This window comes from Euprymna scolopes, chromosome 10 (assembly GCF_053919585.1).
Source record: "Euprymna scolopes isolate OS-2025 chromosome 10, ASM5391958v1, whole genome shotgun sequence".
Lineage (NCBI taxonomy): Eukaryota > Metazoa > Mollusca > Cephalopoda > Sepiida > Sepiolidae > Euprymna > Euprymna scolopes.
In genome coordinates, this window is record NC_136491.1 from 39,665,872 (window position 1) to 39,692,443 (window position 26,572).

Sequence of the window (26,572 nt, forward strand, 5' to 3'; positions counted from 1 at the left end):
GCCTTCATCAGGTGTTTTGTATCGAACTGGGGAACCGTTTGTTAGGAGTCTCGAACCCAACCCTTTATTATTATTATGGGGGGGGGTACCGTGTTCGGACTCCAGCTAGGCTCTGGGACATAGTTGCTGATTCTCTGTTTTGAATGTTACTTTTCACTGCCTTCGTTCAGGATTGAACTCTGCACCTTTGGGTAACTGTAAACTTTAATACAACGTCTAGGACCACTAGGACAATTCTTAGTTGGTTTTTGTGACAGCAGTATAATAATTCTACCAGCAGAAAAAGGCAATGCTACTGTGGTGATGGACATGGCGGAGTACTCTGATAAAATGGCAGGCCTAATTGCAGATGGTAGCTATGGTAAAATAAAGAAGGACCCAACTTTGAAAACCGAAAGAAAGCTGTTACAAATTCTTACCAAAAACAAGGAACACATCGTTCTGATGAGATATAGACAGCTGGTCCAGCATTATAGTAAGCTACCACATATGGACGGTCTCCCCAAGATACACAAAGACGGTATTCCACTCAGACCCATAGTGAGCTGCCGAGGCTCAGCATGCCACCCACTGAGCAGATACCTTGTGGATATAATAAACCCATTAGCAGGCAAGTCAGCAACACATGTAAAGAATTCTGCCCACTTCACGGAACTGATCAAGGGAGCACCCATCAGTACAAACCAAATGGTAAGCCTAGATGTGGTTAGCCTGTATTTAACTTCAAATAAATACAAATGTAAAATAAGTAGGTTGCAAAACAATTGCATTTGCGGCTTTTTAAGAAGTCCAAAAAAAAGTTCTTATTTTAATGTCTTCAGTTTGACGGCTCCACTCAAGTTAGGATGAAGAGAGATGGAATAAAACGTCTTTTCTCCACTGATGTTCAAACGAAAAAGAGGGTTTAAAGGGAATTTCTAGTCCCGCTTAATAAATAGGTTGCCATGATTGGTTGATGAGCAGCACTTTTGGCCAATGACACAGGGTCTTATTTAAAGTGTAAGGAAAGGAAATAAAATGAAAAGGGAGATAATTCTATTTTTTTATAACGGCACGATGATCTAAGGAAAATTAGATCATATGGTCTCACTGAAAGAATACATAATGTAATTAAATCCTTCTTAAGTAAGAGAAAAATTCAAGTTGTCCTCGACGGTCGTACATCCAAACAATATAATATAAATGCAGGAGTACCTTGGATCTTTATTATTCCTGATATTCATAAATGACCTCCCTGATAAAATTGTTTCGGAGATGGGCACATTTGCCGATGACAACACTCTATAACAGGCATGAGGGGAAAACAAATGAAAACATATCTAAGGAAATAGCAGAAACACTAGAGGATGACTTCCAATCTTTAGTGGAATGGGGACAAAAATGGATCGTCACATTCAATGCTGCCAAGACTAAGCTTGTTTCCTTCAATAATTACAAGAAACCTTCTCTACCACCAATAGCAATGGCCAAGAACACATTACCTGAAGGTACTTCTTTTAAACTCCTTGGCCTAACGTTTAAGAGGAACATGAATTGGAATAGATACATTGAGAGCATTGCCAAGGCTGCTGCAAAGAAGGTGGGCTCTCTCTACCATGCTAGAAAATTACTTACACCTGAAAGTATCCTGTACCTCTATAAAGTCACCATTCGCCCATGTATGGAGCACTGTTGTCACATTTGGGCTGGTGCATCTGCTGCTTGTCTCTCACTCCTGGACAGGGTTCAAAAGAGAGTCGCCAACCTGATAGGTCCTGAACTGTCATCTAGGCTCCAGCCTCTGTTCCATCGACGAAATGTTGCATCCCTCTGCCTGTTCTACAAATACTTTAACGATGAATACTCTGACGAACTACAAGCACTTGTACCCCCTCGACGTGACTACCCCCGACAAATCCGACAAGCAACTAAGTCCCATCACTTTACAGTAGAGATCCCTAGGTGTAAGAAAGCCTTTTACTCCAATAGTTTCTTCCCCAGAACTTTGGAACTCCCTTCTGGGATTCTGCTTTCCCAAAACTGTACTGATATGCAGAAGTTCAAGTGTAATGTGAACAAACATCTTGCTACTCATCTCCCTTCATAATGCACCTGCAAATTATGTCCCCGATAGTAGCCCCCTACTTCAAAGTGGCACTGTGCCTTGTTTGGGGTGAAAATTGATTAAAAAAAAAAAAAAAAAAAATGGTTGAATATCAAATAGCAACCATTTATCTATAGTAGTTTGACGTTTTGCTGCAAGCTTGTATTTACTGCCTGGAATGTTTCTTCCTTAATATTCATTGTGTTTCCTTTTCTTATCTGCAACTTTTTTGCTTCTTCTTGATGAATTTTTCAAAGACGGTTTAACATATTAGTTGTTTGTAACATATTAGTCGTTGTTTTTACTGATTTGCAACCTTTAAATATGATGATTTGACATAACCTGTAGGCAGGTGTATTCTTATTCTTAGAATTGACATAAAAATACTTCCAGCAGAAACTAGTCGCCATAATGGTTGATTGTTGTTGTCAATATTTAGTTAATTTTTTATGCATTTCAATTACTTATGTCTAATATCTAATTAGTAATTTATCTACAGAAGAAAATATGCATTATCCAAACTAAAAAAAATTAAAAACATATATGCAATTGTACCTACTTACACTACCTCCCCATGGGACAGAGTTAGACACCAGGGTCGTTTTTTAACGTGGAGAAAAGGTACAAAAATAAAAATTATCTCAGTCGTGAAGGATTTCTCCTCCACTGAAAGAGAACGAGAAATGGAAGTGCTGCTTCTGGAAAACAGATACTACACTTTGATCTTGGTCAAATGAGGAACAAAAGTATGACTGATGAAGAATGCTTTATTTTCGGTTCGCATGTAGTTGTAATTTACCATAGAATTCCTCAATGTGAAAACTGAAAGCTAGAGTAATAATTTTCTGTGACAGTGATTTCAAATACAAAATAATGATAGGAAGTGGAAGGAGAGGGTTTCCATATTACTCCTATTTGCTTCAAATCACAATCACAAAAGGCTACAAAAATATGGTGTGGACGGTGCATTTACCTTCGGTGAATTTTTACTGACAAGCAAAAAGGGGAATTAACTTGTCTTTGCTTACAATATAATTTATGTCAAAATTTGCTGATAAATCAGCATTAGTAAACCTGTTAATAGGCAGACATAAAATAATTCAAAATATATGTAAAATAGAAAGTGGATTTACTTTCAGCAGTTTCCTAACTTCCTTTATTTTATCCTTTAGTCCTCACATTCCATAAGTGGGAAGAATTGCTGCTTTCTGGATCAGAATTCATCCATCTCACACTTATCGCTGACTTTTTATTTTATCTTGAAGTTGTATTTTTTTTAGGTCTTATATAAAATGTCTTCATGCCTTGCCTGGAGCGATTTCCATGAAAAAAAAACAAAAAAACTTCTCTATTGTAGCAATGTAAATTTTGAATTCCTCATAGACTTGCATATCAGTAATCATTATCACCGTCCCATCATCATAGTATTTCACTACATCTTGTGGTCCATCGTTGGGCAGTGTCTGAGGCATCCCTCAGATCTGTATCAGAGCATGCCTCACTTAGGGAAGTCTATGAAGATGTGTGTGATGGTCTGCACGTCGGCGCTGCAGGGACACATAGCGTCCTACGCATAACCCCACCTATGCAGGTTGTTCCATGTTTTGGCAACCTGCACTCAAGCCTGGTTGAGTGTTACTCACTTTTTACAGGGAAGTTCAGAACCTGCTAGAAGGTCTTCTTTTGGTGCTGGAAGAGCCTTGTTGTTGCTGTCTTTGACGGACTCATTCCATCAACGCAAGCAGAAGGACGTTGGTGTTTGTTCATCCAAGGTCTGTAACAGTGGTAAAGCTCTTGTAGAATGGTAGTCGCTGCGGCACCTCTATACATACAAATAAGGGAAGACAATTGTTACTTTGCATGTGATGGTTTGCCTTTGCTATCACCTCTCGACAAATCTGCGGTGGCGCGATTTCGGACAGAAAAATGACAGGTTGGTCGATTTTAGGTTGTTGGTAATCGTCATGCATGTCTTGTTGAGACCAATGTCAACCTTTGCAGCATGAATGGAATTGCTGCTGCACAGTATTCTGCAATTGTGTAAAGTACACATCATGATTCTGGGGCCATAACTGCCACGAATCATATTTACTTCCTTCCCACCACAGAAAGATGTGACACAAGGACAGAAGGTGGGGAGAGTTAAACCAGCACCCAAAAGGAGGAGCACTCTAGCCTTTTAAAAATTAACCAGGCAGCCCCGTTGACATTCCCCAGCAGAGGTGCCTCTGGCAAGAAGCAATAAACTTACTACATCTGAAAGACAGGCGGCAAGACCTGGAAAGATGGACCTCCTAGATGTATCTAAAAGATGTCTAAGCCCACCAGATAAAACACCACCAAAACGACTCGGTTTCTGCCAGACTGATTGTCCAGATTAGCAAGTGATCGCAAACGCAATTCAGCATCAAGTAAATGCCGCAAATATCTACTCAGATGTAACTCTACTCATTGTCTCCTGAAACAGGTAAAGCAGCTTACGCCATCGCACTCTCTATAGGTGGAAGTTGGAGCAATATGTGCTTGAAAACCATCTAAAAGACAAGATAAAATTGGGTAGACCATCCACGTTTTAGTGCAGCTGTTTGGTAAGGAAACCCAGCACAGGAAGCACAGCAGTCAGCCGTTTGTTCTAAGTTAGGTACCAAGTTTTACAGATGCCAGGAGGAATTTTGGCTCACTCCTGTTTGCAGATCCTTTCCAAATCCTTAAGTCAGCTTAAGGTCTGTAGGCTGTCATTCAGTAATTTGGAGCTTCAAGTCACTCTACAGATCTCTAAAGGATTCACATTTGGAGACTAACCAGGCTATTCAATCATCTTAATGTTAATGTGCTTCTTTTTTGAGGCGCACCCCTTTTTGCCTTGTTTAAATCACGTCGGGGGTCACCAGTTTTGAAGAGACTCATTTCAGGCTTCCAGCTTGAGAGCAGCATTTTATGGAGAGGAACCAATTTTAGAGAAACATTTTTGAGGAAAACGTTTGTAGGGAATACTCGAATGGGAGAAAGTGAAAGGAATCATAAACGCAAACAAAATAATGAGTTCAAAAACATCAGTTTACAAAGTAGATATTTATAGTAGAACCCCAGGATACGGCATTAAAAATTAGTTACAAAATACAGTACAGTATATAATACACGTGTATATAATGAAATAACATTATAAATAACACCGTAAGGCGACGCAAAGACCTTAATCAGGGTCCGGAAAAACATTGTATTCCACATGGTAACCTGAAAAAGCATTTTTATAAAATTTTCTTCTGCTGTATGTTTGTTAGTGTAAAAAAAAGCAGCACAAAAGTTGATAAAAATGTTTTTTAATCTTGCAAAAAAAAAAAAAAAAAAATTCAAACTTTTAATTAAATTCTACAACATATTTTTGTAATGTTTTAATATTTGAAATATTTCTGCACTTGTAACTTTGTATATAAAACATTATTTGTTTTCATTTTTGTTAACTTACTGTTCGCTTTTCAGTTTGACTAATTTATCATTCGTTTTTATTTAAAAAATTATTTATTGTTGGTTTTGATTTAAAAATATTCATTTAATTGATTTTTAAAATATTCATTTAATCTAGATAATTAATTTTTTTTTAATTATTTGTTCATTTGTATTTAAAAGAATATTTGTTTGATTTGAAGTTGATTGTTTAATAATTGTTGTTGCCTAAATTCATATTTTGCAACATATTTGAAGCAGAAGACAATCAAATATGTAATTTTACATGCATATTTCATATATTAAATAAAGTCTAGTTTTAGTATAAATCGAATCGTGTTCCTTTCTTTTCTTCTTTTTAAATGTAATTTAAAAGTAAATAATGAATGTATTTTAGTTTTTAAAATCTATGAAACAATGAAATATTTAATTAATTTTAATGCATAAACACCCAACTTTTGTTGTAAAATTTTTTTTTTATTTTTTTTTTATTAATATTAAATGAGTTTTAATACAAATTATCATGTTCCTTATTTTCTTTTCTAATGTAATTTTTACGTTTTCTAATGCTTTTTGTAAAAATTTTTGATTCACTATCGACAGTCTGACTGTTCAACAGATTTGCTTGCTAGGACCTTAGCGATGAGATCATTTTTTCAGCTCTCGGGTCTTAATAATATATATTATGAAGGCCACATTCTACACACAAATACTTTCAAAAAGTCTGCAACTTGTAATCCAAGGGAAATAATCACGACATAATATATTACAAAGTTGTCTCCCTTACATAAAATTATTTTTAATGTTAGTGTAATGTGGATGTCTGATAAGGTAATGCCAATGGCAAAATAAACTGAAACCATAATTTTCCAAATTGCCCCCCCCCCCAAAAAAAAACACTGCGTGGACAGAGAAAGGACAATGCAAGAAAACAGTAAACAGCAACTTGTATGATGTGTTAGTGATAAATAATATAAACAAATTCAAAATTATGAATAAACATTCTTTGAAACCATATTAAGATGCAAATAACGTGGATAAAATATCTATTTTGAGCTTCTTTTTTTGAAGGGCGTGTGGTCGCAGCAGTGAAATGAGTATTGGCAAAAAATGCTGTTAAAAATTTTTTTTTAATTTCTCTTTTCTTCTCTGATGATGGATATTTTACTATGTGAAATTAATAGCAAAAAAGTTAAGTTTTAAAAAGTGAAAAAAAAAAAAAAAAAAAAAAAATTTTTAATAAAATATTCGCATCTCAACATCTTATGACATTGCAGACATGTAAAGGAGTGGTTTTCAGATCATCATGTATGGCTTCAGTTTGCATAGGGAAATTTGGGGAGGAAGTTGTTTGTTGGGTCTACGGTAGAGCGGAAGGTGAATCACCGCGCAATCAGTTCAGCCTTCTCAGTTGATATGCAAGCAACTTGGTGGTTGTTGGATAGTGGAGGAATTACTGATTGTCCTTTATTCACTGCAGAATTATAAATTTTTCAAAAATTGCGAGTTCCTCTCTTCTGCAATTCTACACATTTTCTGCCTATTTCGGTATTCCTTTCTTTTGGCAGCAGCTATTTCACTTACAATTTCTAGCATATATTTTTGCCCAGTTGTGATATACGAACAAGCGAAACGCATACTGCATTTGTGCAATCTGAAGTGAACCATTGAGGAGAGTGGAGCTTGTTAAAATGCTTTCGTGTGGGAACATGTTTCAATGCCTGCTTTGCGCCATTCAGTTGTTCAGCAGGAATAGAAAAAGATATTAGTTCATGGGCACATCTTATGTGTTCTCTGATGGCTTCCCAATCAACCTTTTTTTAGTTCCTTGTCATTTTGAGCAACGGCTCTTTAACTGAGGTCGGAATTTAAGGAATGTCTACTGATAACAATGTGGTCGGAGTTTCCGAATGGCCTATGGACATTGGTCTCACAATCCTTGGCCACTGTGGTTAGGAATAGATCTAAAATTTAGGCTTGCTGATCTTCAAACACACTATCTGTGTAAAGGGTAATGGAATGAGCTATAGAAAAACTGAGTCCAGCATTCAGCCGCATCTGTGTAACTCAACATGCCAGGCCAATTACTACGGTGGACATTAAAATCACCAAACACATTTACTTGGGTTTAGTATCCAAAGAGAGTACTGTATCTATGCTGTCAGAGACATGGTTGATTAGGGTACAGTTCTGATTTGAGGGAGAACGGCAGTGAAAATATAAGTAACTAATGCAGTGAAAATATAAGAAACTAGTTGAAAGGCTTGTCTAAAGCACAAACACCTGATCATATGATTATAGATTATGCTCTCTTGTCAAATATCCGAGTCCTTATGACAGAGAGAGAAATATCCTGTCATGGTCAAGCAGTTGGAGCATAGGTTGGTTTCCTTTAATGCTTAGATATGCGGGGAGTTCAATAAAAAAAATTCTATATTTTCTAGATTACCTTTAAACCCATGGATATTTGTGAATATGAACCCCAAAGGAGGAGGCGATTTGGTATTTGTGGTTTTGTTTGGTTACAATTTTTCTTTGGGATATTATTACGAGTTTCAGTTGTTGGCAGATTATTGGGCAAAGTAGGTGAGTTTTGATATCACATATGCGCACACAAGTTGACTATTAGTAGTCTTGTCTAAATAATTGTAGCTTCAGGAAAGCCTACCAGATATAACTAAGGTCCTTTTCCATGCGCGACATGGCACTACAGCCATCCCAACATTATACAACTGATGCGAGAGAAGCTGATCTTAATGATACCAAAGAGTGTACTGTCAGTTAGAAACAGCAGCCAGACAAACTGTCACACCTGTACCTTCAACCTCTCAAACAAAAACTAGACTAGACAAGCCAACATAAGTGGCATGCATGCATACCCAGTTTACTCAGTTTGCGAGAGAAAAAGAAACTGGGATCAACAGAGATTAAAAAAGAAAAATTGATTCTTTGGTTTTATTTGTTAAATCTGTTTTTCTTTTTGATTTTTCTATTTATTGAAAAATGCCAGAAGTTTTTTGAAAATAATAAAAATGACAAGGTATTTTCTCCTATTTTTTTTTTCAACAAAGATTGACAGTTCCTATTTACTTTCCTCCCCAAGAGGGCAAAGTTAGACACAAAGTTGTTTCTTAATGTGGGAAAAATCCACCTTCTCCAAAACAGGCACTCTGGATTGAAAGAAAAATTAAAATGGCTTCAGTCTAGAAGAACTTCATTGACCAAGGACAGAATAGATTAAGTGTAGCATCAGAACAGATACTACACTTTGTTCCTAACAAAAACACTAAATAGTTTATCAATCGAAAAAAAAAAAAATTATGAATTTAAAAAAATATTACATGGAATTTTATTTACTTTGATTTTTGTAACAAATTTTTCCTGCCACTTTATTTTATTTTTGGTCAACACAAAAAAATTCTTATCATTCTAAAGTTTAAGGTTTGATATTTTATGAATTCATGATATTGTAGAGATTTCAGACTTTAATATCGGTAATTCTTCTGGGGCTTCATCATTTTCTTCAATTTCAACCGTGACAGATTTTCCATTTGTTTCTTTGAGATCCGCATCTGGTTGGCCTGCAGATATTTTCTTTGACTGGATATTTTCTATAAGAGAACAAGCAGATAAGGTTAATAATGATAAGTCCCAAAGAAGTTGGACATAAGACTAGAATTGAAAACAAGGGAAAAACTGAGAATATACAACAGATGTAATGTTACAATTTTCGGATTTTAATCATGTCAAATCACACTTTATTTCCTTTTGACGGATTGATTGTTGCTATTTATTCTGATGAGTTAAGGGCATAATAGATTCACTGATTGATATAATAATTAAGTGATTGATTTTGCACTACAAAACAGATACTGTCAAGAACTGTAAATGTCAACTGAATTAAAGGAATATAACGTTTTGTCATTTATTCTCTATATTGCTCTGTAATTACATTGAGCTTCTCATATAAGGATTAATATATATTATAAGAAAATATATTTCTACAGAAATAATCTATCCCGGGTTACGGCGGCATAATAGTTGAAAATTGCGATTTTGCTGTAAAGATTGTGTAAAATGTTTTCGACTCCTGATGGGGGTATGAGACGAATGGATTCGCCAATCATTTTTATAACCAACGGCTGTGCTAAACAACCAATGCGCCCAGCCACCGTCTTTTCTTTGACGGATAGGAATCTAAATTCGAATTGTGGCAGGTAAAATTTCTGGGATATCTAAGGATTTGAAAACTACACGAAGTCATACAATCTCCAACAGAGAATCCAAACGACCTCGAATTTCTCGAAAAGAACGCAACTGCTTTTGCAGAACTGATTCAATGTTTAGGCGATAGAAGTCTGTCTCTGATTATAAAAGACGCATTGGATGATGGAAGGAAAGCATGGAACATATTAAGAGAACATTAATTATCAAAAGGGAAACCGAAAATAATATCCCTATATACAGAATTAACGTCTCTGAAATGTAATGAGGATGAAACGATTACCGACTACGTTATAAGGGCAGAAACAACTGCCAATGCTTTAAAACTCTCAAGTGAAATAATAAGCAATAGCTAGCTGATATCAATGACCCTCAAGGGACTCCCACCCGATTTTAAACCATTTACAACTGTTATAACTCAGAAAGACAAACCCATAAATTTCAGCGAATTTAAAGTGGCACTGCACAGTTAAGAGACTAATCATATGCTCGTGGACAATAACTCCAGCAACATTATGAAGTTAAAAAATGCTTCTCGAAAAAGACACCATCAAATTACGCACCTCACCGCAACATCTCCAAAAATAATTTTCCCAAGAAAAAGAAAATTATCTGCTATAATTGTGGACGACCCAACCACAAAAGTTTCCAATGTCGATATAAACGCTCTAAAATGGACTCCGTAAAAAACGTTGAGAACTTTGAGGAAGAACATACATTTCTATTCACATGTAACTTTGACAATACCACAAATGGTAAAAATCTCCTTGTAGACTGTGGTGCTACAGCGCACATTATCACCAAGGAATCTGATTTTATTAATTTTGATTCAAACTTTAATCCTGAAAGTCATTTTGTCGAACTTGCTGACGATAGTCAAATAAATGATGTAGTCTTGAAAAGAGGCGATGCTAAAATATCCCTAAAAAATAATAATGGCGAAATCTGTAACTATATTCTGAAAAAAATTCTCTGTTCATACCTACATTTAAGCAAGACATACCTTCCGTGCAGGCTGCAATTACATTTAAAGTGGAAGGTATTTTTTACGACCAGCTCCAGCGTAGTATAAATGGCCTAAACACCTTGAACCTCGAAAATAGAAATCAATAAATTTATGGAATTTGGTGCTTCTGCATTTATTGAACCGTGTTATTTTTAAATAGTATTTTCAAGTTAAATTAAAGTTTTACAATATTTTTATTTTATTAATTTGTTAACTGAAAGTACAGAATAGTTACAAAACACCCTCCTCTCCCCATGTTAAGAATGGCTTTCAAAATAATAGCGTTATTTTTCAGCACGGTTCAATAAGTGCACAAGTACCTGAAATTTTCTTCGAAATTACGTAACGCAGCTTATTAAATTAAAACTAAATATAACATTTGCTGACTTATTTACCTGTCGAATATATATATATATATATATATATATATATAAACTTTCTATAAGTTATTTATTTGAAATGGAAACGACATTTTGCAGTTAAAACAAAACAAAAATGGGTGCTAGTGCACTTACTGATCCGCACTATTTTTTAAATCATATTTCCAAGTTTAATTTAAGTTTTATATGTTTTTTTATTCAATTGTAAGGTTAAAGTATAGAATAGGTACAAAACACCTTCCCCCTCTCCATGTTAAGAATGACTTTTTAAATAATATTGTTATTATTTCAGCACGGATCAATAAGTAGACTAGTACCCAAAAATGAAGTAACGGTTCATATTCCAATCCACAGAGGTACGAAAAAGCTGTCAAAAACAAATGTTATCAAAGGCAAGATAAGTTATTTGGTGCTTCTACACTTTATTGCCGAAATTGGAGATTCCATTTTATTTCATGCACCTGGCGTCCAAATTTAGGGGAGAAATTATTATATTAAACTATAATCGAAGTATGAAATAAATAACAAAAAAATTAAACTTCCAAAAAGAACTATTAAAAAAAGTAAATAAAGAAAGTGAAAGAGAACATATCCATAATTGTTTAATTGGAAATGTTTCGATTTAATTAATGAGAACAGGAAAGTTTTTCATGGAACATTTTATTCATTTATTTATTTTTCATTAAAAACAGAAAATGAAATGACATATTCATAATGGGTTTAAACTGGGCGAGCTCCATTTGAAAACCAAAACAAAACATTTATTGTATAAAAAATTATCAAAATATAATTGGAAAAACATTCATTGAAAAGTTTGCGTGAAATAAATAATTTTAATAAAACAATTTTGTTATGAAAGCAACATTGGGTCTTTATAAAATAGTTTTTTTGTTTATTTATTTTTTGTTGTTTGTGTGTTTTTTTTTGTTTTTTTTTTTAACAAATAAATAATTTTATACAATTTTTTGAATTAAAGTAACTTTAAAGTTGAAGGGTCAATATAATAAATGTTAATTTTAGGTAAATTTATTCTTTCCCTTTCCGGAAGCAACCGTTTGCCAGTTTAATTTTTGTTATTTATTCCATGTTTTGTTTATAATATGATTTCTCCCCTGAAATAAAATGGCGCCTCCAATTTCAGCAATAAAGTGTAGAAGCACCAGTTATTTTTCTACCTAACTGGATACTTTTTAGTTTTTTTGTGTTTTTTTTTTTAATGTAAAATGTTTATTTGGTTCGATAAACAAGTACTGTTGAGCGAGCGCTACCAAAGAGCAAGCAAAACGGCCGCAATGTCTCTCTACATTTTTGAAATCTCAAAGATTTAAAAATAAGAAATGAAACAAAATGGTGAATGAAACCCACCCAATAAATGTTACCGTGACATTTAGTGGATGGATTTCATTAACCATTTTGTTTTATTTCTTATTTTGAAATCATTATCAAGACTTGAAAAATATAAATAGAAATTGCGGCCATATTTTCTTTTCGGGTAGCGCTGAATATTACCTACTTTTCGAATCGAATAAATATTTTACATTAAATAAAAACAGTAAAAAACTTATTCAGTTAGGTAGAAAAGTAACTCATCTTGCTTTGCATAACATTTGTTATATATATATATATATATATATGCGTGCGCGTGTGTGTGTATATATATATATATATGCGCGTGTGTGTGTGTATATATATATATATATATATACACACACATTTTTTTTTTTTTACATAAGTTTACATATTTAATAGTAATGAGATATTCCAAATTTAATCCATAACATTATCAAAAGCCAATAATTATGAACCACTAACAGTAAATATGAGTGATGAACGCTCTCTTTGAAAAAAAGCTCTCTTAACCTCACCTCTAACTCCAGTTATGAGTGGTAGGTCTCCTCCTAAAACACTCTTTAACCCTAACAATAACACTAAGTTCGAGTGGCAAGCCCCCCCCCCTTCCCAACAAAATACCCCTGTAAGCCATGTACAAGCATCTAAAACAAACAAACCAAAAATAAATCTTTCCTTAAAGAAAAATACACATGATTTATCTCCCATAAAAATTAACCGTCCTAAAATGCTAGAATGGCCTGGAAATGGTGAATTATTTTACATTAAATGTTTGTGAAACTAACCGCTCTCCCCCTCTAATATTGTTTTTGTTTCTGTCAAGTTTTCAGTATGTTCACACATAATTTTCATTAGCCCTACAACTAATTCAAAGTCATAGTGGCAACCTTCCCCAGATTCTCATTGCATAGAAACCCTCTTAAAACCACACAATCGTCTAAAAAAAAAAAACAAAAAAAACAAAAAAAAAAAAAAACAAAAGCATACAAGATTTATCTTCCATAGAAAAAAAAAAAAAAAAAAAAAAAAAACAGTTAACTGCTCTAAAACGCTAGAGTGACCTGTAATGGGGAATTATTTTACATTAAATTCTAAAATAATTTGTTTATCTTTCATTAAAGTTTTTCATGGCATTTCATACATAATTGCCTAAAAAGGTAGAATCATATTTTGGAGGGGAGTGGTCAGAAGGGTTTGGGTGGGGTTAAACAAAAGGTGTTAATCTACAATAATACCAAAGAAATATTGCAATATATTCATTTTTAAATGGTCCTATGTTTGGATTCAAGTTTTTTGTACATAAAGCACATTACAATTCAACTTTGAGTTCTCCAACTTCTTTTCTGTTTATGGATACATGGAATTTTTAAGGAATTGCAGCATATTTTTGCACATTTACTGCAGATTATTTGGAAACCATGAAATTTTGGAGATTTTCAGTTGCATATTCTGATTCCTTGCACAAAAATACACTTATATGGTAAATTTCATTGTTTAATCTTGTTTTAACAAAGATATAACATTTTTACTGAAAAAGTAGTGTAAAAAATGTGACGAAACGCATATGGTCTTAAAGAAGGGAAAATATCCAAACGTGTGAGGCACAAAAATAGTCATAACTTCCTTAATTTTAATCAGATTTTAAAAAATTAAAAAGATTCTTTCTTAGCTCATTAAGTTCTTTCTATGTATACAAATATTGAAATATTTTAAGCTATTTCAATTTTTTCATGTTTATTGCTGAACCAAGTAATACCTAACAATGTTTCTAGTTTTTGTTTAGAAAAAAAAAGTCACTTGTTAAAAACTTATTGTAAATTTCCTTTTTGTCAAATAATTTTTTTTTTTTTGCAAACATTTGTTAAAACCAGTGAATATTTGTGCATATGTTTATATGTATTTGAAAAGTGTTTTTTATATGTAAAAAAAAAAGAGGCTTCTTTTTGCACACATTATACCAATATATTAACAAGTTCTTTTGACCAATGAGAATAAAGACAAATATTTTATTGGTTTATTTTTATTTGTTCATTTATTTGCTTGTTTTATTTTTATTCATTTATTTTTCTTTCCTTAAGTCAAACCAAAATTGAATCCGAAAGGATTTAAGGAGGCGTGTAAAATGTTTTTCACTCCTAATGGGGGTATGAGACGAATAAATTCGCCAATCATTTTTATAACCACCGGCTGTGCTAAACAACCAATGAAAACCTTCCAAAGTTAGTATAAAAATTGTCGAATTTTGGATTCAATCAGTTCGCCGCTAAATACGTTATGGACCGCATTTGATTCTTGGCCGCCATCTTGATTACTGCCAATTACAGTCAGGGTCTGATCTGAACTACGCCGCCATCTTTGTTCAACATAATGTCACAACTCTTAACAAAGGGTTAACAATAAATAAAAAAAATATATATATAAAACAAAGAAATATGAATGATTTCAATAATGGAAAGTGAGAAAAAAAAAAAAAATCTTTACTGAAGAAAACCAATGTTGTAAGGAGAAAAAAAAAATGTACATGTACAGCTAAAACACACACACATACACACACACATATATATGGGCGCGAGATACACAGATATCATCCAATAAATAATTATAAAAAAAAAAAAAAAAAAAAAAAAAATGGAATTGCAAGATGGCTAATTGAGATGGAGGAGCCAGCATGGTTGATAGGTTGAGGTCACGTACGGTCCATGATATATTTTATTATTCTGGAAATGATTCACATGTTTTTTTATGCTTTGTTTAATGTTTTTCTCCAGTAACAGATGGTTGCCAGGAAAAAAATCACATTTACTATGGGCCAAAAGAGGAAGGTTTTAGCTGAAACTTGGAGAAATGAATTTCCCACATAGTGAAAAAAATAAATGCGAACAGGAGCAGTTCTGTGCACCTCGGCAGGTTACAAATCCCTAATCTTGGACAATAAAGATTATTCCTCCGACATGGAACAGACAGTTATAAAGGGCAAAAAGGATTGCTATTAGGTTACGAATCCCTCAGATGAGAAATGGTGTATAAAATAAAATTTTAAATAAAAGGCCGGTATACGTAACACGTTAATCAGTGGATTGGATCCCAACCGGGAGTGATAGTATAACAAGATATCTTATTTAGTCTTTTGATGAGCATATATGTGAGTTGACCATAGTTTTGTACTGCACGCTTTGGCTTGGCTGTAGGAAAAAAAATCACGCATGGTCTGTCGAAATGATAGTAAATTAGCAAGTGCGTCTCATTGGTGCAAGGGGAATAAGATTATTTAGGAGGTGTGACATTTTTCCGAACCTGTGCCGGGAACTCTGGTTTTCGAAGCTTTGAAAATCCGAGTTATTCAGTATGTAGAAGATATAGATAAGTGATTATGTAAGTCAAGAGTCAACGAAAAGGGAGTTTCTTGTATTGAAAATCTGAGTTGATGAAGCTATGGACTGTTTAAGCAATAACCCCTACCCCCCAATATATCCGCGTAATTTTTAAAAGTTTCTGAATTTTTGAGATGAGAATTGATTCGTTTTATTTGGATTCTTCAAATTACTGTTCTCATCTTAAGTATCATTTTTCACGTTTCAGTTAATGTAACCTCTGACCGTCTTCAGGTGTATCTTGTTGGACTCTAAAATTTGACAGAAAGATGAAAATCTGAAAGCTAAAGATATAAGGCTTCATGTCCACCATCTATAAATATAAAAGCGAAAATGTGTGTATGTATGTTCGCCAGTCTATTTAATTTGCTCGACTTTGAAAAGATAAATATTCAACATTTTTCGATCGCCACATGTGCATTAGGCTTTTTTGTATAATAAATCTATATCTATATATATAAAGGGCAAAATGTGTGTGACCATTTCGTGTATGTCTTCCAAAGGCTTTTCGAGCACATGCTCCCGGGTTCGTTACTATCGCTTACAACTGTTTATATGGGTCCTATATCATAATATGTAGGATTTGGGAACGCGGGTTGTCTCTAGATTTATTTACGTCGACTTTTATGAGATTCGCGCTATTTCGCTCTGTCCCCGGTTCGTCCTGCATTTTAGTATAAATACAGTGAAAAACGTTGTGTTCTCGGCTTTTGATCTGCTTTCCCCCCTTCCCACCATCATCTGGGGTGAAGTGAAAACTAAAAATAATGATCCCGCGATGACCTCATTTAGCGTCGTCCTGTCAATCAAACCTCTTTTAGCTTTATAAGCTTTAACTTAACACGCTAATCAATTACTCTCACTCGTGGTCGAGACCGTTAAGCATTGGTTTCTACCTCCGCGTCAAAACTTCCGGGTTCAATCCCTCCTCCCGACTAAACATACTTTTTTATTACTTCGCTTATTCTTTAGTTTACCCCCCCCCCCATACACAGGTTTATTTATGCCATTTTTTTCCCCGTTTTGATTTTGGATTTTTTTTTTTACATCGTCTTTTTTATAAATTTTACAACGTAAGGTATTAAATTTTCATACCTTACTTTGCAAAATTTATAAAAGTGCACTTTGAAGATAATAAATTTCAAATTGAATCTTGTACCTTTATTTTTAAAGCCTATAGTAAAAACATTTTGTTTAACAATTTTCATGCCTTGGATGAAATGCTTTTCTAACTTGTAATAAGATGTTCAAACATTATTGGACCATGTGAATTCTATGCACGATAGAAAAAAAAAAAAAAAAATTATTGTTTCTACATGTGATAACTCGCAAAGGTCAGGGGTTTATGTCATATGTAAATCAAAAGCCAATTTTCACTGGACAGCACCTAAACTTCAACTGCCACCATCCATATAATGTAAAGAAAGGAATCGTCCGTTGCCTACAGCATCAAGCAAAAGCAACATGTAGTAACAGCAATAAGAAACTTCCATTAGAACAATTATCTAGAGAGCATGACATCAGCTTCAAGAAATCTGGACCAAACACCAAAGGACACTACCCCAAAACTCATTACAGGGCTTGTCAAAAAAAAAAAATCACGGAATATGCAATCAATATATCAAGACAGTATTAAGGAGAAACTCGGCTATCTGGAAGCATCTTGTGCAAGTGAAGCCACTACAGAAAAAATTATGACTAAGAACTGTGTGTATGAGATTCTGCTGCAAGGTGGAAAAGAAAGTAAAAGAAAATCTGACGTCTCGGGCGATGTCTCCATGATACGACCGGAAATCAAAGGCACTGAAATTAACCAAAGTCAATCAAACAGTGACGATGACTTGCTAAAATGTCAGTGAAAAAAAAAAAAAAAAATCAACCCCTCCTTGTACAAAACAACAGAGTTTAGGGTGAAGGAATTAATGTTTTTGGCCAAGTTTTCAATATTTGCTGTCCGAGACGTCAAGCTTCAAAATGCTACCGATCTTGTCAGGATCCGTCGCCTCAGTCAAAAGTTTTTGCAAGACATACATACATACATACATACATTTAAGCAGACAGGCGAGATTGATATAATAGATGTTTATGTATTTATTTCTTTTTTTTTATTCGATTCAAAGAAGAATTTCCTTGAAAAAATAAAATTTTAGTTTTAAAGCTGATTTACCTTCTGACTCAGAAACAAGGGGATACGTTGATGCTTCCTCCGGAAACAAAACATGAATTGTAGGATGTTCAATCACAATTTTTGCAGCCAGGTTTTTCCGAAGAGATTCATCGGCACACAATTCATAATATCTGTTTAGAAACCAAATAAGAAAATAAATCTAAACCTTTTAAAAATGAAAATTCCAAGATTATCAGAGATAAAGGAATAAGCTTGAAAACAACCATGGTAAGCACATTTTTTTTAATACTGCTTCATTATTTTTGGTCCTGGCCAATAATCTGAAAACCTCTGGGGCAATCTATATGATATTCTGCTTATTCCTTACATAAGGTCACATACAATTTTTGAAGACAAAAAAAAAAAAAAAAAGAAAAAAAAAAGAAAAAAAAAAGAAAAAAAAAGAAAAAAAAGAAAAAAAAAGAGAAAAAAAAGCTAAATTTGCTAAATTTAACTTAAAAATTGTCAATATGGCAACCCTGGACAAGAATATGATAGCGACCATCTTTTGAAGTAGCTTCATTTTCTGAATATCTTTATAATAATATATGATCATTGATGTAATAGTGTGAGAAAGGAACTTGTAATTTTGACGTGCAGTGGTTCTTTACAGAAGAAAGTCAGCGAAACATTACATAAAAGGGAATATTAGAAAGACACAGCACAAAAAACAAAACAACATTGTCTGCAAAGATATGCTGGATTGAAGGAGTAAATTAAAGATTGTCTTTTACAATGTGAATTTATTATTTGTATTGAACTATGTAGCACAATATTACTTTCTGGTACTTGTACAGTTTAATCAAGACATTAAAAAAATGGAAATATCGAAAAAAGTTGAAATTGTACGTATCCGTTATGGAATGAAATTCTCCGAAAAAAAAATTTCACTTTATTTCATCAAGTAGTTTTTGGTTTACAGCGAAAAAACAATTTGTTATGATACTGAGCAAAAGGTTCTATTTTTAGAAAGAAAAGCTACTATTAAAGATGGGGAGGGAGTGTCAGCGCTTTAACTGGAGCCTGTGGCGTTTGTAAACTCCAAACAAAAAGTAAGAAAAAAATCCAAGATGTCTGCCTTCAACGCGCTCTCATAAAAATGTGTTTTTCTGCTGTAAAAAATTAAAAAAAAAAAAAAAAAAAAAAAAACTACTCGATCAAATTAAGTGAAATTTTTTTTCAGTTCAGAACGGATACGTATAATATAACTTTTTTTTCGATATTTTCATTTTTTAATGTCTTGATTAAACTGTACAAATACCTACTTTCTTAGTATTTATTAGTACTTATTAATTTATATCATTTTGGCTAATTCTATTTTTAAAATAGATATTATTTTGATAGAAATGTTAATAAACTCATATTTACTGTGTGTTACTGGTTTTTCTGTCAAAAAAAATTTTTTTTGTGCTATTGAATATTTTTCTCATTTTGTGAAATAATCTTATCCTTTTTTCACCTATTTTTTTTTTGCAGGGGGGGGGGATATAAGTAAACAACCTTTTTTATGCAAGATATTTTGGATATTTTAGTTTGTATCTTAACTAAAATCAATATTTTTTCATTAAATTTAAAATGTTAAAAATTCATCCTTTTAAGCACTTTTTCTAATTACAACAAAAGCATATATGATTAATTATAACCTCTCTCTCTCTATATATATATATATATATATATATATATATATATATATTCCTTAGATTATACAAAAAAAAAAAAATGAACAAATATATCCTTTATAATATCAACCAAATTGTTTCAAATAAGCTCAATGAACACATATTTCCAACTTCAGAGCATATATACTGGCTAATTACATTTCCAGAAAAAAAAATCAGTCCACACTTGCCTTCTCTTTCTTGGGTTGAGCACACTGATAAATGAAATAAACAATAATCATTAGCGTAAATGCAAAACTGTGCAAATAAATGAAGCTCTCTGTGGTAGCTGGCAGCTTATATAATCATTGAGATTTTGTTTACTGATGAGTTGTGACTCACGACTTAATAGTTAGAAGCACTGATTATTTACTAGCCAGTCATCTGCCTATCTAGTCACATTGGTAAGCTTTGATACACCAAAACATTTTGTTCATGGATTATTATATTACATATAATTGTTTAGTGTAGAATATTTTTGAATTATTATCCACTTATGTCATATACGTTTCATCTTTGCAGAATCATTAGTGTGGAGACAACTGTTCAGATAGTCACATGACTTGAACCCAGGAAGAAGAGTCATATTTTCAATAACTCAAACATCATAATTCATGTGGGCAACCTCGACAGCTATGCAAAAAGAGGAAAAAATAAATCAAGTCAGGCACAAGTCACTTTTTTTTTTTTTTAACACAAATTCAAAACAAACATGCATTCATGTGAATGCAGAAACATACTTACTTGGTTTTTTCTTTCGATTCCAATTCCTGTTTCATATAAAAGCGCAACGATCCCACCTCAACAGCTCGGAAAGCTTTCAGTTTATGCAAGAAAATGGAATTACCAGCAGTTGGAGTCAATACTTTATGGAATGCTTCAGCGATGAGAAGTTTTTCAGACATTCTAAAAAAGCAGAGGGCAAGGAGTAAATTCATGAATATATAATTTATTAAACAAGAAATAAATTCATGAATATATAATTTACTTAACAAGGAATAAATTCATGAATATATAATTTATTAAATAAGAAATAAATTCATGAATATATAATTTACTTAACAAGAAATAAATTCATGAATATATAATTTACTTAACAAGAAATAAATTCATGAATATATAATTTACTTAACAAGGAATAAATTCATGAATATATTTTACTTAACAAGAAATAAATTCATGAATATATAATTTACTTAACAAGAAATAAATTCATGAATATATAATTTACTTAACAAGAAGTAAATTCATGAATATATAATTTACTTAACAAAAAATAAATTCATAAATATATAATTTACTAAACAAGAAATAAATTCATAAATATATAGTATTTACTAAACAAGAAATAAATTCATGAATATATAATTTATGAGAGGCGTGCAATAAGTAATGCCCCTGACCCACTTCCAGTTGTCTGATCTAGCTAAAATTTAGCATGTGCAATGATTTACATCTCTATGGGTTATGTGGCAAATTACAGCGCTGAACTAATTGTGGTTTCTATTTTACAGGTGTTTGAACTGAGTCAGGTGTGAAATGGAGCCTGTTGAATGTCAAGCAGTGATCCAGTTTTTGTATTTGAAAGGATGCACACCACAGGAGACTTTTGATGAAATGAATGAAACTTATGGTGATAATGCCCCATCATATGACCTTGTAAAACGCTGGCATCATGAATTCAAGCATGGCCGAAAGTCTGTGGAAACAGCTCCCAGACCTGGTCGTCTCCCCCCCTTCTGCCATTGATGAGTCATCTGTCCAAGTTGAGGCTGCCATTTTGGAAGATTAGCGCATTACTATTCGCCAAATAGCCCAAGATGTCAAGATTAGTACAGGGTCTGTGGAAACTATCATTCATGACCATTTTCATATGCATAAGGTGTCTGCCAGATGGATTCCCAGGTTGCTCACACCATTCCAGAAGCGAGAACGCGTTGAGTGCTCGATGATGAATTTGGAAATGTGCCAAGAAGATGAGTCAAAGTTTTTCAAAAGACTGATTACACAGAATGAAACCTGGGTCCATCACTATGATCCAGAGACCGAAGCCCAGTCAATGCAGTGGAAGCACTTGAACTCACCACCTCCAAAGAAGGCAAGGGTGCAGCCCTCCACTGGCAAGGTCATGCTCACAGTCTTCTGGGACCAGGACGGAGTAGTGATGACAGATTTCCTGGCAAAGGGTACCACAATTACAGGAGCCTATTATGCTTCATTTTTGAGGAAATCAAGGGAATCTATCAAAATCAAGAGGCGGGGCAAGATCAGCAAAGGTACCCTCCTCCTGCAGGACAACGCTCCGGTCCACAACTCGCCAGATCAGAAGCACGGGCATGTGGTTATGAAATCCTTCCCCATCCTCCCTACTTTCCTGACCTTGCACCTTCTAACTTTCACCTCTTCCCAGCCATGAAGTTGTTTTTGAAAGGAAAGCGTTTCCCAGATGATGCAGCCTCTTTTCTGAAGTCACGTCATAGTTGGAGGACCAACCTGGGGTGTTCTACAAAAACGGTCCCCAGAGCTGCATCAAACGATGGGAGAAATGCATAACTCTGGGTAGTTTCTATGTAGAGAAAGACTAATAACTGTGCCAAGTTTCGTTGCTCTACTTCTATGGGAAGTGGGTCAGGGGCATTACTTATTGCACACCCCTCGTACTTAACAAGGAATAAATTCATGAATATATAATTTACTTAACATAAAAAAAGGACAAAATTTTATTATGCATACTTTTTAAATATATAAATAATAATGAGCACGAATATAAACAGCAATTCCATTCTTAGTTTATCAAAATAAACATGAAAGTTAAATTGAATGAAATAATGGAGAGATAGAAAAAGAGAAAATATGTGTTACTGTTGAGACAATTGGAATTGAGAAATTTTTTTTAATTTAAAAAAAAATAAAAAAAAATAACTATAGCTTAAACACTTGAAAATTTTAAAGGAACTGGAATCGGTAATTGTACCGGAATTAGAAAAAATATTACAATTGTCCTATCATTAATATGTACGCATGCGTTTCAGACAGCCCTATTCAAATGAAATACGGCAGTTCAAAATAAAACAGAAAAATTTCACATTTAGTATGATATTCAAGAAGTAGAAGTAACAAAAAGATTAAAAACATAAGTATAATATTAAACGATTTATGAATATTTTTAAAAAAAAATCTTTATGAAAATTCATGTGAAACTTTAAATTGTTTTAGACCATACTGAATTACTTCCCTTACATTATTTCAATGAGAATTATCTCCCTTGGAAAGATTTTCGTTTTGAACAACTTAGTTATAGGTAATAAGTTCAGACTACGGTGACTGAGACATTCAGTAATAGCTACAACTCCAAATAATTTTGTGTATCATCTATCATTGTTTTTTCCAGTTACCGATAGATTCGATACTGAATCGAATTTCCTTTAATACTGGATACTGATTTTTATTTTAGTCTCAACCCATCTCGATCCCATTATGCTAATAATGAGATTCTATCTAAATAAACATGATATTGTCTCTGAAACAATTGTATACTATCCAGTTTTGTTGTTTTGTTTTGTATTCTTGGAACATGCTTTTCTGACAATACATAATTTTGATAATTACACATTTCGCATTATTAATCAAATTATTTATTGAAATAAATAAAATCAAGAAAAACTGAAACAAATTATTAAAATTCGTTTTAAAATACAAATTGTAAACATGACTATATTATGAATTATTTTTATCTTGACCTGCAGGTTTTACTAATTATGTAAGACAAATAAAGGCACGACAAATCTACAACGAATAAAGGCGTGACAAATCTACAACAAATAAAGGCGTGACAAATCTACAACAAATAAAGGCGTGACAAATCTACAACAAATAAAGGCACGACAAATCTACAACAAATAAAGGCACGACAAATCTACAACAAATAAAGGCACGACAAATCTACAACAAATAAAGGCACGACAAATCTACAACAAATAAAGGCACGACAAATCTACAACAAATAAAGGCACGACAAATCTACAACAAATAAAGGCACGACAAATCTACAACAAATAAAGGCACGACAAATCTACAACAAATAAAGGCACGACAAATCTACAACAAATAAAGGCACGACAAATCTACAACAAATAAAGGCACGACAAATCTACAACAAATAAAGGCACAAATGTACAAATAAAGGCACAACAAATGTACAACAAATAAAGGCACGACAAATGGCATATGCTAATTTCCCATTAATGTAATTCTTAGGCAAGTCATTTGAGCACTGTAATTCTTATGTCATGAACAAGAAGAAACAGATTTGAATTTAGACAGAGTGACATGCTATTTCTTTGTAAAGAAAATTCCCCCAAACTGACAAGTGAAGATTTGAAGGAATTAAACAATTAAAATAATTTACTTTTTATTGTCATTTTTTTTCTTTTGGTAAACATTTACTTAAAAAAAAAAAAAAAAAAAAAAAAAAAAAATGGAAACAGTACACAAAACAAGAAAAAACATACAGTATACAAAAAAAAAATAAATAAATAAAACATTGACAATTTTAAAACAGCAAAATATATTTTACTTTAAGGAAGCATTTTTGTCTTTTTATATTTGACTAATATTGTTTTTTTTTTTTAAATATTCCCATTAAAAAAGAAAACTAGTTCAATTTTTACAAAGATTTTAAGTGAAAAAAAATAAATAAAAGCAACAAAACAGCAGCAGCAACTTGAATCGAGAATCATCAGAAACGGTTGTCACACATAAATAGTAAACCGCTTGTCTCTAGCTGGGCAATGCTGATTAAAGACAACTAAAAGTAAATAAAAACAAAAAAATAACGTTTCAGTCACAAGAAACATACATACACACGCGCAGTGGTTGCACAATTTATTAATATACAGGATGGTCGCTAGAAACATGGAAAACATCTTGCATGTCTAGCAATTACCCTGGATCTAAATTATTACAGGGTGATCAAAAAAAGCGGGACACAGCTCTAATTAGGTTCCATTTCTTAGTGTTTTGTCCGAATGAAATGAAACTTTGGTCATAACTAGTTTATTATATTAAAAACATCACATCAAAACACTAGGGTCTTTGGCCTTTTTTTCTCTCCGTTTGTTTTTTTTTGGGGGGCATCACCCTGTATTTACTCACTCAGAAGTTTCAAGTTATCAGTGATTGCTGACTACCAATAATGAATGGTGTTCCCTATTGTCTGAGTGACAAGTCTCTCCAAATTTCCAGTACTCTCCACTGCTTTCAATAATCATTGCAAATCACTTGCATTATTGCAAGTCTGTTACCACAGATTTCTTGCTAAGAATGAAATTTGATTGTCAATATACCTTTCCAAGATTTCAGTGCTCATCATGCCCTTTCAGTAGATCTGGATTGTGCTCTCTCTTTCTCCTTGATATTTCCATCCTCCATGACCCTTCACAACCATTTTTTTTTTATTTTAATTATTATTAACATCATTATTTGACAAATTTGTAATCTTTTGTTTAAAACCTCTTGCTTTTAGTTTAAAGTTCATAGTCTCAGCTATAGATGACTTCTTAAAAAAAAAAAAAAGTGCTTATTTACATTAGTTATTTTTTAAATCAACGCATTTCAGGTGAAAACATTATGTACTTGGGTGTCATGGTAAAATTCGTACAGATTTCAAAAATTATGAAAAATTATTCAGTAGATAATATGCTAGAAGCATTTTACATAAACAAAAAAAAAAAAAAACCACAATTACGTTCTGATATAATCTGATTAAAATGGCGGACCTTTAATTTACGTCAAGAATTATCTCCCTTGTCCATCATACTGAAATGGTCACACAATTCTTCCGCATTAAAACATACGATAATTAGATAATTTCTATTTTTGCTTATAAATATTTTTCTACAGGATTATTTTCCGTAATTTTTGGAATTGATACGAATTTCGTCATGACACGTAAGTATGTAATGTTTTCACCAGAAATGTGTTGGTTTAAAAAAGATCATTACTGTAAACAAGTAGCAAAAAACAATAAAAAATAAATCACCTTTTTTCTGTATGCTGAACTGATGCGCAAGGAAACACCCACGTTACATCCCATAAAATAGTATCCGTCCTAAAGAGAAAAAAAAAAATTAAATAGAATCATGCATTTCTAATTAACAACCGAAAATCTTATTTCATTAAATGTCGACACAAGCCATACAAGAGTCTAAGGATTTTTTTTTTTTTTTTAAATAATACTAGCAGACCCGACGTTGCCCAGGATTGAATGATGATCAACAAATGTTTCACACTCCAAAATTTTTAATGTCATTTAAATTGGCAAATTGTCCACTTTTTAATCAAATCAATTGATTGCCTGCTCCTATTGAGGATCCATCACGGTGCACCGGAAGGAAGTTTCACATGCCTCCCTGCAGTGACTTAGTCTATAATATATTGTAGACCACATTGCATTGTAGAGAATCTACTGCTGATTATATCAAATTATGTGTTGTTACATATGCGATAAAAGATGTGGTAAGGCAACTTATAATGTAGAGGTATGAACAGAAACTAAATGATGAAACAAATATCGTTTACCTTTGTAACACGTTGCCAAAAGGGGGGGTATAAGGGAATTTACGGGAAAGCAAAAACCCAAGTATTTTTCTTTTTATCGCATATGTGACACAGCAAAAAAATAAAACAAGTGGATAGAAACACAAGGACAAACACAATAAAAATGCGATGAAATAACAAGGTAACAGACACTTTCCAAATGATACAAAAATAGATTTATTTAAGATTAAAAATAAAAAGGAAGAGTTTAACGAAAAAAAAAGGAAATGTATTCAAAGTTATGGAATCTGAAGTATATCTACGCATATTGAAATGAGCGAAAGTCCTTGGG

The 26,572-nt window shown here is 33.0% G+C and overlaps 1 protein-coding gene across 1 annotated transcript in view; it reads right to left on the reverse strand.

Annotated features, from left to right (window-relative positions):
- Positions 1-8,848: 8,848 nt before the first annotated feature.
- The window catches only part of LOC145285932 (box C/D snoRNA protein 1-like), a 77,357-nt gene continuing 59,633 nt past the window's right edge, over positions 8,849-26,572 (reverse strand). The window contains exons 5-8 of the mRNA XM_080134434.1: positions 25,724-25,792; positions 20,428-20,589; positions 18,026-18,156; positions 8,849-9,138 (exon numbers count right to left, since the gene is read on the reverse strand). Of these exons, the coding sequence (XP_079990560.1) occupies positions 8,987-9,138; positions 18,026-18,156; positions 20,428-20,589; positions 25,724-25,792 (514 nt within the window). The 3' untranslated portion in view covers positions 8,849-8,986. The remainder of the gene's footprint in view (positions 9,139-18,025; positions 18,157-20,427; positions 20,590-25,723; positions 25,793-26,572) is intronic.